Here is a 14607-nt window from a genome sequence, read left to right as displayed (position 1 = left end):
GTATCTTGCAACTGAAAGAACCCTAATAAAACCATGTTCTTCATACATTTTTTTCCTGTACAATTAAAAAAAAGGCGGGGGCAGTTTAGGACCCTTTCTCTTGCACTTTTTCCTTTTTAGGCATTGAGCATCCTAACTTCTACACATGTGTATGTATAGAATGTTATTGTGAATGGGGGAGAGATGTGGAAGGATCTCAACATTGGTTACAATAAAAGGAGAGATGAATTTTTTCTTTATAAATTTTTTCATTGTTTCACGTTATTTTCTGACAGTTTTAATAAGGAAGGGGTGCCTGGGTGGCTCAGTCTGTTAAGTGTCTAACTTTTGGTTCTGGCTCAGGTGGTGATCAGGGTCATGGGATTAAGGCTCGCATCAGGCTCTGTGCTCAGTGCAGAGTCTGCTGGAGATTCTCTCTCCCTTTTCCTCTGCCCCTCTCCATCTTGAGCACACACGTGTGTGTGCTCTCTCCAAATCAATGAATGTAATTGTTAAAAAGTTTTTTAATAAAGAAAATAAAGCATTTAAAATAAAATGTACTTCTTTTGAGTTCAGATGTGCCTGTTATGTTTGTAGCAAATGCTAATGTATAGCATTAATAACAGTTTATTCTAAACCCTTTTCATCTTATTTTCTGAGACTCTGTCAGTCATGAGGATTGTATATGCTTTATTTTTTTGTAGTTCTCAGTTACAAAAATAGTTATTGTTTTTCAAATTACAGAATTGAATGTGCATTTTCAAACTATATTTGCCACTCACTGCGAGATTCAGTGTACTTCTGGTAGGAATTGTGGTAGTGCTCCCAGTTGAAAATTGTGCTCTAACATTTTCAATTCATGTTATGATGTCTGCCATTGTGGATATGTTCTATTTTACTTTTTTCTTTGGTTTTGTGGTATTTGTTAATTAGACTTTGTGGTTTCTTGCGTGTCATTTGTTGAAAGTAATTTGTTCTTTGTTTTTGAGTGATTTAGTTAGAGGTAGACATGATACTAGTACTCATATTGCTGTTTACTAAAAATGTATAATTCCAATTTAGTTTTTGTTTACTTAGTCCAAAAATATATATAGTGTATACTTTTAATGTGTGAGGTCTGTGACTTGAGATTTTGATGTTTCTAGTATTTTTTTTCTCAGTCCTTCTTTCTCTCCAAGCTAAATAATTATCTTAGTGTCACAGGTGTGTTAAGCTATGTATAGAAATCTGCATGTGTACAGGGATGGTGTATGTCTATAATGCTGATTTTGCGATGCTTGCTCCCTGGCTAAGCTGAAGTTCTGCATGCTCCTTAATAAGAGTTTCACTTAGATTACTTTGAACAGACAGCTACACATTCTGCTTCCTTTGTCAAATCTTCTCTGAATACACTACAGTTGTAGGTCATCCATCCTTTTCATGAATAATTTTACACTTATTTCAGCATTTATAATGTTGACTGTCTTACCCTATTCCCATTAGTGTTCCTTCTGGGTAATGACTGAGCATTGACAAGACTAGAGACAACATGTATCCATATAAATTTCATTTATTTGTAGTGATTACCCATCATCAGGAGATATAATTGCTCTTCAAGACCTAAATTCATAAGCAATATGTTTACTATAATTTCTTATAACTTGTAATTGAAAATTTCGTTATGGATTGTTGAAGTGAATAAACAAGGAGGTTGTTACATTGATGTTGCTTGGAAGCCTATGCAACCAAACCAAAATCTGAGCCAGAGTCAATGCACTTGAATCTGAGAAAATGAACCTTAAGAACAATTAATCACAGACAGGCAACGAGGCTTTCCCAAATAAGGCAGTTGCAAAAGCCAATCAGATAATTTCCTTGATTTGTCTCTATGTGTTCTCTATAAAAACCTCTCTCTGAGCTCCTGTCTATGGAGTGTTCCTAACCATTTTGGTTTGGTGCTGCCCAGTTTGAATTGATGTATGCCCAGATCAACTCTTAACAATTTCAGTGTGCCTCAGTTTGCCTTTTAGCAGGATTATTCTTGTTGATTGCCCAGAAGTCTTCCAAGCTCCTCTCTAGAACTACTAAGGTGGAGCTAAGTAGATCACATATTATTTCCTCCCTACTTATGGTTGACTTCATTGCTGCATGGAATTTTCTTTTTTTTTTCTAAAAAATTTTATTTATTTGAAGGGGGGGACAAGCAGGGGGAGGGGCAGATGGAGAGGGAGAGGGGAAGCAGACTCCCTGCTGATTGGGGAGCCCGTTGCAGGGCTTGATCCCAGGACACCGAGATCACGACCTGAGCTGAGGTCAAAGGCTTAACTGACTGAGCCACCCAGGTGTCCCTGAAATTTTCTTATAATATCATTGACAAGATGAGAAGTTCTATTACCTACACAGTGTAGAGTGGTATATTCATGGTTTAGTCTCAATTTTATCCTTTATTCCATTTAGGCAAGTTATAACTTTGATTTCTGTTCATTTCACTCTCATGATTGCAAGAATATAAGCATTGTTTAATTTTATCTTTAATACTTTACCTTGTTTTATATCCTTATAGGGTTTTTTTAAATATTTATTTATTTGACAGAGAGAGAGAGACATCGAGAGAGGGAACACAAGCAGGGGCAGAGAGAGAGGGAGAAAGCTGGCTTCCTGCTGAGCAGGGAGCCTGATGCGGGGCTCAATCCCAGGACCCTGGGATCATGACCTGAGCCGAAGGCAGACGCTTAACGACTGAGCTACCCAGGTGCCCCTATCCTTATAGGGTTTTAGTGATATTTACGTGGTCGTCTGATTTAACACCTATTTCTACTAATTATATTCAACACAATACTATTATTTCCAACATATTAGAATTCTTTTTTGATCAGTTTTATTTACACATATGACTTCCACTTATGTGAATGTTGGTATTTATTATCTTTTGTTGGTGGTGACATTTGTTTTATATATATGTTTTGTTTTTTCAGCTGGATTATAATTTTGAGGTCAGGCACCATGTCTTGATTGTCTTTGCGCCATTGGATCTTGAAGTTAGTAGGTGCCTAGTAATTATTAAGTTGAACTTAATTGCAATTGAGAATATTCTAGGCATATTTCTCTTTCACCTCATATAATGATTTAAAGGAGGTCTTTAATTTCTAACCACAGAGAAGTTTTTGCCTCAGTGGTCCTAGAGGTAAAAAGGGGGGATGTCATTTTGATTAATAAAATAGGCCAGGTGGTCTTGGAAATTTTAGCAATACCTTGGAAATAACCATTGATGTCTCCTTTAGGACCCAGATCTTTGAGGTCAGTTTAGGTTTCTTAAATAAATCCCCACACTGACCAAGTATTTTCAAGTAATAAAATTGGTATCCCTATGGCTGAGATGAATGCTCTGCAAACTGTTAATGGTCGAGGTTATAGAACTCTTGAGAATCTAGTAGAAACTATGAATACATGTATATTAATTTTCCTTATAATTTTAGGGAAGTTGTTGATCCCTAAATATGGCACGTCCCAAGATAATCAGGAATAACAGCCTTGCAGATTCTATAATTCTTCTTAAATTCAGATTGATGTTAAGCTTTTTTCAACTCCCCTTTTTGTTTTCTCCCCCTTTCCCATTCTAAAGTTAACTAAGGGAGTTTCCTGCATCTGAGTCTAGGAAATGAGATAGCCATGCTATTCTGGCTTTAATTAGATTTGAGTGTCCTGGGAAAATGTTGTATAACATGTAAACATGGTCTTCTCTATGTCAAGTGAAAATAACACAAGTTTTTTTTGAAAGATCTTTCAGGATGAAACTTGGGGTGGGAGAGATTTTCCCTTCCTCTGAACAGCTGTTGCTGCTATTAGAACATTAAACTTAGCTTTGAAACATTTTTATTTTTTAAAGTCATTTACGCCCCTGCTTAAAACCTTAATTCTCTTCCCACGGGGTTTTCATAGTCCAGTAAACAGTTTGCCAATGCACATGTTTCATATTGTAATGGAAGAAGGTCATCATTCCCTCTGTGCTTGTATGGTGAATCAACAAAACTAGTAAGCATCTCTTTATTTTCAAGTTTACTTTCTCCTAAGATTCAAGAAGTACCTAAGGCCTTTGGAAAGTTGTCCTGTCCTTGGAGTGAGTACTAGTTTCCAAAGGATTCTAGCTATGGCAAATGCCAGTAACTTGTTTATTCATTCAGTGAGTATTGAGCATTATTATGTGTCTAGTACTCTTGTAGGTACCAACAATAAGTGGCAAATAAGACAGGTACAGTTTCTGCTCGCATAGACATTTATGCGGATAAAGAACAAAGGCATGAAAAAATATGTAATATATTTAGAGATGGTGATAGATCAAGAATGATAGAAGTAGTGCTATTTTTTTTTCTTTTTTTTTTTTTAAAGATTTTATTTATTTATTTGAGAGAGAGAATGAGAGCCAGAGAGCACGAGAGGGAAGAGGGTCAGAGGGAGAAGCAGACTCCCCGCCGAACAGGGAGCCCGACGCGGGACTCGATCCCGGGACTCCAGGATCATGACCCGAGCCGAAGGCAGTCGCCCAACCAACTGAGCCACCCAGGCGCCCAGAAGTAGTGCTATTTTCAATAGGTTGGTGAGGAAAGCTTTCTCTGAGAAGGTATATTTGAGTAGAGACCTGGATAAAGTGAAGGAATAAGTTATGGGAATGTGTTTACTGCGCTTGAGAAGCAATAGGAGGCTGTATAGCTGGAATGGAAACATGGGAGGGAGAATGATCCGAATGAGGTGGGAGAATTATGTAGAACTTTACAGACTATATGCTATTGGAAGGCTGAGACCAGGGGATCCATAATCTCATTTATATTTTAAAAGTACTACCCTGGCTGTTGTGTAGAGAATAAATGATAGCAGGCAAGAGGGTAAGCAGGGAGACTAATAATGAAATACTATTATTTGGTGACCTGAAATATATCCAGTAGTGGTTTAATGATTTTTTAATACAAGCAATTAAATTATAGTCTAGCATTGGACAAAGAAGTTTTGGTATATATATATATATATACACACACATACATATGTATACACATGTACATATACATACATATATATACATGTACATATATGTATATGTATATATATATGGCTCTCTTCAGTTCAGATTTTTCTCAGAGATGGGTAACTTCAGGGTCACTGAGAACATAAATCCTAGCCCTTTAAGATTAACACTTAGTGTCTTTGACAGTTGGTTTTCATTTGCTTAATTTTTTTTCTTATTAGTGAAAATATTCTTTGTAGAAAATATTGAAAATAAAGTAAAAAGTGAAAACCATCTATAATTCTTTTATCTAGATATAGTATTTTAGCTGACTCTTGACAGTTATTTTGCTCACATTTCTGGAGGATTTCTATTTCTGCTTATATAGGTGAGAAAACAGAGGTTCAGGCAGACTTTAATTACTTGTTCAGAATTACCAGAGTAATTACTTTCATATTCTTAGTGCTTTATTGAGGTTCTTAGCCAGCCCCTGAATGTCATGAAAATGGTGTTATCAAGTTCTAGATATGAACAGTGAATAACTAAATACTGTGACAAAGAAAATTAAGAGACACAATTACAATCATTTTTTCCCTTATCCTTAAGGCCAGTGTTCTCAGATGATGTTGCAGTTTATAAGATCATTGTGGACCATGTATTTCCCTAGAAAAAAGAGATTCTCCCTCTCAGATTTATAACATGACTATACAGGAGCACCTGGGTGGCTCAGTCGGTTGGAAGACCAACTCTTGATTTCGGCTCAGGTCAATGATCTCAGGGTCCTGGGCCTGAGCCTCACATAGGGCTCCCTGCTTACTCAGGGGTGTGTGGGGGATCTGCTTCTATCTCTCTCTCCCTCTACCCCTCCCCATACTCGTGTGTGCATACACGTGCTCTCTGTCTTCTCAAATAAAATCTTAAAAAAAATGCAACAGGTTTCTGTTGATTTTGTATTCTGTGACTTTACTGAATTCATGTATCAATTTTAGCAGTTTTTTCATGGAGTCTTTCCAGTTTTTGGTATAGAGTATTATGTTATCTACAAATAGTGAAAGTTTGACTTCTTCCTTGCCAATTTGGATGCCTTTTATTTCTTTTTGTTGTCTGATTGCTGTGGCTAGGACTTCTAGTACTGTGTTGAATAAAAGTGGTGAGAGTGGACATCCCTGTCTTGTTCCTGACCATAGAAGAAAAGCTTTTAGTTTTTCCCCATGGAGGATGATCTTAGCTGTGGGTTTTTCATATAAGGCCTTTATTATGTTAAGGTATGTTCCTTCTGACTCTACTTTGTTGAGGGTTTTTATCTTGAGTAGAGGTATTTTGTCAAATGCTTTTTCTGCATCTATCAGAATGTTCATATAGTTCTTTTTATTTTGTGGTGTATCACATGGATTGATTTGCAGATTTTTTGTTTTTTAATTAGGCTCCACCCCTAGCGTGGAGCCCAGTGTGGGGCTTGAACCCATGACTCTGAGATCAAGACCTGAGCAGAGATCAAGAGTTGGATGCTTAACTGACTGAGCCACCCAGGCACCCTGATTGATTTGCAAATATTGCAACACCCTCGCAATCCAGGAATACGTCCCACTTGATCGTGTCGAATGATTTTTTTAATGTATTGTTGGATTTGGTTTGCTAGTATTTTATTGAGAATTTTTGCATCTGCGTTCATCAGGGATATTGGCCTGTAATTCTTTTTTTAGTGATGTCTTTTTTTTTTTTTTTTTAAAGATTTTATTTATTAGAGAGAGAGAGAGAGCGTGCTCATGTGCACAAAAGAGCGGGGTGAGGGGCAGAGGGAGAAGCAGACTCCTGAGCAGGGAGCCTGATGTAGGGCTCAATCCCTGAACTTTGGGATCATGACCTGAGCCGAAGGCAGATGCTTACCGAACTGAGCCACCCAGGTACCCTCTTTAGTGATGTCTTTATTTGGTTTTGGTATCAGGATATTGTTGGCCTTACAGAATGAATTTGGAAGTTTTCCTTTGTTTTCTATTTTTTTGGGGTAGTTTGAGAAAAATAGGTATTCTTCTTTACATGTTTTGTAGAATTCGCCTATGAAGGTATCTGGACTTCTGTTAGTTGGGAGATTTTTGATTACTGATTCAGTTTCCTTGCAGGTTATGGATTTGTTTCTTCCTGTTTCAGTTTTGGTAGTTTATGGATGTCTAGTTATTTATACATTTTTTTCTGGGTTGTCCAATGTGTTGGCATACAGTTTGCATAATATTTTCTTATAATTGTATTTCTGTTGGTTGTTATTTGTCCTCTCTCATTTGTGATTTTATTTGGGTCCTTTCTCTTTTCTTTTTGATAAGTCTCGTTAGAGGTTTATCAATTTTATTAAATTTTCCAAAGAAGCAGCTCCTTATTTCATTAATCTGTTCTCTATTGTTTTTTTAATTCCTATAATCATTTATTTCTGCTCTAGTCTGTTATTTCTTTTTACTGACATTAGGCTTCATTTGTTGTTCTTTTTCTATCTCCTTTAGGTGTAAGGTTAGGCTTTTTATTTTTATTTGAGGTTTTTCTTGCTTCTTGAGGTAAGCCTCTATTGCTATATACTTACCTCTTAGGACCACTTTTGCTGCATCCCTAAGGTTTTGCACTTTGTATTTTCATTTGTTTCCATTTATTTTTTTATTTCTTTTTTGATTTCTTGGTTGACCCATTCATTGGTAGCATGTTGTTTAATCTCCATGTATTTGTGGTCTTTCATGTATTCAAAAAAATTAAAATTTGTAGATACAGATTAAAGAACAAATTCTTATGTACTCACCACCTAAGCTAGCCATCTAAGTTTGCCATCTATTAAAAAATAGAACTTTACCATAATTCAGAAGCCTCCTATGTGTCCCTCCCTCACTGCATTCCTTTCTCACCTTCTGAAGTAGTTAACCATCCTGAATTTAATGGACATCATTCCTTTGTTTTTTATTGTTTTCATCATATATGTCTTCACTCCTAAATCCAATGTTTAATGCCTGTTTTAAAATTTCATCATAGAGTTATGCTGCATATATTTTTCTGTGACATGCTTCTTTTGTGCAAGATTATTTTTGAGATTCATCCATGTTGATGTATGGAGTTATATTTTATTTCCACTGTTGTATTCCATGGAATTAATATACTCTAATTTATTTCTCCATTCTATTTATGGACATTTGGACTGTGTCCAGAGTTTTGCTGTTATAAACAGTGTTGCCATAACTTTCTCTGGCATATGTCATATGCAAGAATATATCTATGGTGTATTTATAGTAGTAGAACTACTAGGATATAGAGTGTGCACATGTTAAATTTTATAAGATAGTACCAGCATGGCTTCAAAAGTAGTTAAAGCTATTTCCTCTTTCACCAGCAGTAGAGTGGTATTCCTCATTGCTGTAGAACCTTCCTGTTACTTGGCATTTGTCCACCTTAAAGAGTTTTGCCAGTCTGGTGGTGTCAAGTGGTATCCCAAAATGATTTGAATGTAGATGTCCCTGATTACTAGTGATGTTAAATATTTTTTATATTCAACTTGTGCATTATGTATTTTCTTCTTTCTTCGTTTCTATTTCCCGTTTTTCATTTAGTTTTTTATCCTTTCCTATTTGATTCATAGGAATTCTTTATATATTCTAGATGCTACTAATTTGCCAACTATAAATGCATTGCAAATATTTTCTTAGTGACTAATTGGATATGGGAGGTGAGAGAGAAGGCATATAGAATTACTCCCAGGTTTCTGGTTTGGGGAACTGAGTGGTTGCTAGTATTGTTAAACTAGGACATCGAATATAGGAGGAGAACTAGATCTGGAGGAGGGGAATTTGAGATATTTTGGAGTTTGATGTTTCTGTGGGATATTCAGATGTCTATGAGACATCTCCATATGAGGGTCTGAAGCTCAGGCGAAATCTGTTAGGCTATATCAGTCCAAAGGAGTCTTGTATGATGGGCCTTTCAGAATACTGCAGTTGGAAGGAATATGATAATTCTCAAACTCATTTGTCTTCTACCCATTGGATACTTCTATGAAATACATGTCCCAGTCAAATGACCCACTGGACACTTCATTTTAGTTATTATTTTATTACTTTTTTGATCTGCTAACAGTTATATAATCTATCTTAACATCTCCAAGAGAGCACAGCATTTTTATTTTGAAACACATCCAGCATATTTGTCTTACATAACATGCAGAGTATATATCTAGATTTTAAGATTTTTCATTGCACAGTCATGTGTGGTATTTAGTTACAGAAGTTACTCCATAAACACTGAAAACAAGAAATATATATATCTAAGAATCCTATTTTATGTAGCTTTTCGTTAAAAATAGTATTTTCACATACATTTTCAGGTATTTCTAGGTTCTTCTATGTATTTGGAGTTTCATATATATATATATATATAACCACTGGAAGAATATGGGCCCCTTGGGAGGATAGCAGTAGAAGCTCGTGGAGTAAAGTTCTTTCTTAAAAAAGGAGATTGTATTATGGGTACTTTGTGAAGTTCTGAGAACTCTGATAAGTCCAGAGGTGGAAATATCCCTTAATAATGGTTAGAAGATAGGACAGGTGAGGAAAGTGTCAGTAGTAGGGCTAGGATCTGGTACATTCACTGAAAATGTAGTACCTCAGCATAGCTTATAGTGCCAGGACAGGGTGATGAACCATCCACCTCCCTCAAGGAGTAGTAGCAGCTAATTTGGTGACAGTGGTTGGTCACCTTTTAAGAGAACTGCAATCCAGGGACAATAATGGCTTGCATATATTGTGTGCAGGGAAATGATGGCAGAGGTAGTCTCTTTCTGGTCTGTCTTTATCAGTATTACAGTGATTATCCTTCTCTGTTCAAGGAGATGTTTTAGATCTGTAAGAAAAGAAAGGAGGTGTAAAAGTGTGATACTCAACTTTGGCTTCAGCCTGGGTTCTGCTTGGAACATTCTGAGTCCCCAGGTAAAATATTTGGTGAGCTTTCTTGCTGCTATATCATCATTGTGGATTACAGGGGCTGCTTTTTTAAGGCCAGGAAAGGCTTGGGGGAAATTCAGTAGCTTTGCTTGAATAGTCAAAGCTCTGCCACAAGGTTGACATTTCTAGATAGGTAGGTTAACCTTTAATACCACACAAGATGAGATCTCAGTATAAAATAAATAGAGGTAGAGGCAGGCATGATGGTAAACACCTTCAACCAAGGCCACAGGAAAGCTCAATGCAAATATTTCTGACTTCCCAAAATTGACATTTCTTAAAGAACAGTTCTGCAAAGAGCAGCAAACCTACCTTTCCTTGCTAATTGCTCTCAATAAAATCTTGATTTTCTTAGACTCTGGATTCAGACATCTTTTCTCCCCATTCTTTTTCAGTGTGGCACTGTAGAAGTAAGAAAGGGTGAAAATATTTAAAACAGTCTTGGGCCAATAAAACAGATGAAATATAGATTTTAGATCAGACGTTTATGTTTCATTCTAGATATTTCCCTTTGTTATACAGAGGTCTTAGAATCATTACAGATCTTTTAATGATTTTGTGATCATGCTTACATATTTAATATATGATTATGATTAGGGAAGTGATATTCAGACGGCATTTTACTCACATGATCTCAACACGTGGACAAGATTGACTTGCAGGAATCACTTCAAGTTTTTCTAAGGACTTTAGATTTACAGATCCATCACTAATCTTGATACAGGTACAGCGTGTAGTTCTAGAGAGAGGTATTCCTGTAGGAAAAAGAGGTACAGAGAGCAGGGGAGGTTAGTGCAGTTTTCAATTTAGGCATTGAAAGGGGAATTGGTTACTGCTTAGCAGAACCAATATCCCCATATCATTTGAGTCCGTCGGAGAAAGAATAATACCATTTTAACACAGCTCTGAATGATTAATTAGTTGGTTATATGAAAGAATGGAATTGCAACTTGTGAAATGTAAATTCATACCCTTGAATGGTTTGAATGGTTAATTAAGCTGAGTTGACTAAGGAGGTATCTGTGTCATCCTCTCTTTCCTCATTCCCTTACATTTTTTCTGTATTCTGTTACGCTTCCTCTTCTGCTCCTCCTCTGTTTTAGTCCATTTGCTTTTCTGACTGTACACTCTGTGGCCAGAGGGAATCTCTGCTTATTTACCCTTCATTTATAGGCAGGCTGTAAAACTTTTGCGAATACACTCTTCCTATTATAGAATTTATACCCAGTTCTATTTCTGACCTTACAAATTAAATATCCCTTCGTGTTCCTTACCTTGAGTTCCAGTCAGAGTCAGAAAGATAAGGCAGAAAATAAGAACAGCACTTTGGTTCATGATGCTGTGACTGGAGGTTCCTCTGCAGTAGGCTCAGAAAGTCTAAGCAATTGAGTGTCTCAGAAAGTGTGGGGCTAGGATGCAGTATTTATTTGCAAAGGCACTTTCCCTCTCTAACTCTGATTGGATAACATTATAGTTGACTCAGCAAAACCTGCTGTCTGTTCCTTGGGGAAGTCCCATGTTGCAGAATCAAAGATATTGTTAGTATTTATTGTGACTCTGAGTTGTGGAATTTCCCTCCACCTTCTTTTTTCACTAAGAGTGAGTTAGGTTTCACTTTCCAAAATATGAATGGTTTCTTGAAAAACAGAAGTTTATTGCATGTAAGTTTTTTTAATGAAAAACATTTTAATGAACCTTTTTAAATGAAACTTTGATTCTCATCTTTTGCTTCCTGCAAAATAAAGATGTCAACTTAATCCTCAAGTCAGAGTCCTAAATACAGTTTTTTTTCAAGATTTTGTTTAAATTCCAGTTAGTTAACATAGTGTAATATTAGTTTCAGGTGTAGAATTTACTGATTCAATACTTACATACAACACCCGCTGCTCATCACAAGTGCCCTCCTTAATCCCTATCACCTTTTTAACCCACCCCCCTGCTCATCTCTCCTCTAGCAATCCTCAGTTTGTTAGTCTCTGTAGTTAAGAGTCTGTTTCTTGTTTTGCCTCTCTTTTTCCCCCATGTCCATTTGTTTTGTTTCTTAAATTCCACATATAAGTGAAATCATATGGTATTTGTCTTTCTCTGACTGATTTTGCTTAGCATAATACCGTTTAGCGCTGTCCACACCATTGCAGATGGCAAGATTTCATTTTTTTTTATGGCTGAGTAACACAGTTTTAAAATGAGTATATCTATGCTGTGTTTTGAATCTATTTTAATTTGCAGCATTAAGTCATGAATATAAATATATTTATTCCTTTATGGGTTCCAGGGATGTCATATATTTTTTCTTTTTATCTCTACAGTAACCTGTAAGAAAATGGGAACGCTGTTATCTTCATTTTATATATGGAAGAAAATTGTTAGGTCATACAAAGGTTGTTATCTATCTAATCTACTTACTATGCTTTTTCTCAACATTTGTCTTAAACTTTTGTAATTACTTTCAGAGGCTAAGAAATTTTTTTTTTAAAGATTTCATTTATTTATTTGACAGAGTAAGAGGGAGAGTGCGCACGAGTGGCAGGGAGGGGCAGAGGGAGAAGCCGACTCCCAGCTGAGCAGGGAGCCCATGTGGGGCTCTACCCCAGGGCTCTGAGATCATGACCCGAGCTGAAGGCAGACGCCTAACCGACTGAGCCACCGAGGCACCCCAGAGGCTAAGAAAAATTTTAAAAGTTCTTTAGTAATAGCAATTTTTCATCCTTTGTAGGTAGATCTAATTTTTGGAAGTAATTTAGCCAAGCATTGTCTTTTGATCAAATACTATAATTAATAGGTTTGGTCGTCTTGGACAAGGTCAAAGATCTGGAACTGGCAAGTTTCAAAGAATTCCAGAAATGTTTTGAACAGTCATGACATCATTAGAATAACTGAATAGTCTTCTACATATAACTGTTGTGAGGGAAAACACTACTTATTTGGATATCTGGTTTGTTAGTGTTGGTAAGCAATTTTTGTGTATTTCAGAAAAGTCCCTGAATGAAACATCATAAGGTAATATCTAGAATGGCATAAAAAAGGATTAATAGCTATGATAAGATTATTGCAAAAAACAAAGTATTTCCTTTTTGAAGAAAATTTATTTCTGTTTTTTTTTTTTTAAATTTTAAAAGATTTTATTTATTTGAGAGAGGGAGGGAGGGAGGGAGAGGGAGAGTGCTCGTGCACAAGCAGGGGGAGCGCAGACAGAGGGAGAGGGAGGAAGCAGGCTCCCTGCTGAAAAGAGAGCCTACCAACAGCATGGGGCTCAATCCCAGGACCCTGGTATCATGACCTGAGCTGAAGGCAGACACTTAATCGACTGAGCCATCCAGGTGCCCCTGAACTGAAGGCAAACGTTTAACTGTCTGAGCCACCCAAGTGCCCTGAGCATCTTTTTGTGCGTTTGCTCACCATTTGTATGTGTTCTTTGGAGAAATGTCTGTTGATGTCTTCTGCCTATTTTATTTATTTATTATTTTTTAAAAAGATTATAGAGAGAAATTACTGCCTGTGTTCTCTTCTAGGATTTTTATGGTTTCAGGTCTCACCTTTAGGTTCTCAATCTGTTTTGAGTTTATTTTTGTATATGGTGTAAGAAAGTGGCCTACTTTCACTCTTTTGCATGTAGCTGTCCAATTTTCCCATCACCATTTGTTGAAGAGACTCTTTTTCCCATTGCATATTCTTTCCTCCTCTGCTGAAGATTAATTGACCATATAATTGTTGGTTTATTTCTGGGTGTTCTGTTCTATTGATGTGTGTGTCTTTGTGCTGTACTATTCTGTTTCAATTACCACAGCTTTGTAATATAACTTATATATTATAAGTTATATAATATAACTGAAGTCTGGAATTGTGAAGTTATATAATATAACTGAAGTCTGGAATTGTGATGCCACCAGTTTTCTTCTGCTTTTTCAAAATTGGTTTGGCTTTTTTGGGGTCTTTTGTGGTTCCATACAAATTTTAGGATTATTTTTTCCAGTTCTATGAAAATACTAGTATATTGATAGGGAGTGTATTAAATGTGTAGATTGTTCTGGGTAGTATAGACATTTTAATGGTATTTTTTCTTACAGTCCATGAGCATGGAATGTCTTTTTGTCGTCTTGAATTTCTTTCGTCAGTGTTTTATAGTTTTCGAGTACAGATCTTTAATCTCCTAAGTTTCTTAGAAATTTTATTTTTGGTGCAGTTGTAATTGGGATTGTTTTCTTAATTTCATTTTCTGCTGCTTGATTATTAGTGTATAGGAATGCAACAGATTACAGTGATTTTGTATCCTGAATTCATTTATCAGCTGTAGTCATATTTTGGTGGTGTCTTTAGGATTTTCTATCTATAGTACCACATCATCTGCAAACAGTGAAAGCTTTACTTCTTCCTTGCCAATTTGGGGGCCTCTTATTTCTTTTTGTTGTCTGATTACTGTGGCTAGGACTTCCAGTACTATGTTGAATAAAATTGATGAGAGTACACATCCTGGTCTTGTTTCTTTCTTTCTTTTTTTCTCTTGTTTCTGACATTATAGGGAAACGCTCTCAGTTTTTCATCATACGTATGACGTTGGCTGTAGATTTTTCATGTTAGGCTTGTATTATATCGAGGTATGTTCTCTCTAGACTGGTTTTGTTGAGGGTTCTCTTATGAATGGTTGTTGTACTATGTCATATGGTTCTTTTCCTTCATCTTATTGATGTG

The 14607-nt window shown here is 36.3% G+C and overlaps 1 protein-coding gene across 1 annotated transcript; it reads right to left on the bottom strand.

Annotated features, from left to right (window-relative positions):
* Positions 1 to 9015: 9015 nt before the first annotated feature.
* CXCL10 (C-X-C motif chemokine ligand 10) lies at positions 9016 to 11302 on the bottom strand. Its single transcript, XM_028100767.2, has 4 exons — positions 11193 to 11302; positions 10547 to 10673; positions 10231 to 10320; positions 9016 to 9817 (listed from the first exon to the last, which is right to left on the bottom strand). The coding sequence occupies exons 1-4, from the start codon at positions 11251 to 11253 to the stop codon at positions 9799 to 9801; spliced, it is 297 nt and encodes a 98-aa protein (XP_027956568.1). The 5' UTR covers positions 11254 to 11302; the 3' UTR covers positions 9016 to 9798.
* Between the last annotated feature and the right edge of the window lie 3305 nt (positions 11303 to 14607).

The sequence above is a fragment of the Eumetopias jubatus genome, unplaced genomic scaffold (assembly GCF_037043125.1).
Source record: "Eumetopias jubatus isolate StellerSeaLion01/CBP00866 unplaced genomic scaffold, mEumJub1_p1.0 scaffold_2, whole genome shotgun sequence".
In the NCBI taxonomy this organism is placed as follows: domain Eukaryota; kingdom Metazoa; phylum Chordata; class Mammalia; order Carnivora; family Otariidae; genus Eumetopias; species Eumetopias jubatus.
Note: the sequence above shows the minus strand (reverse complement) of the source record. Positions and strands in the feature narration are given on the sequence as shown.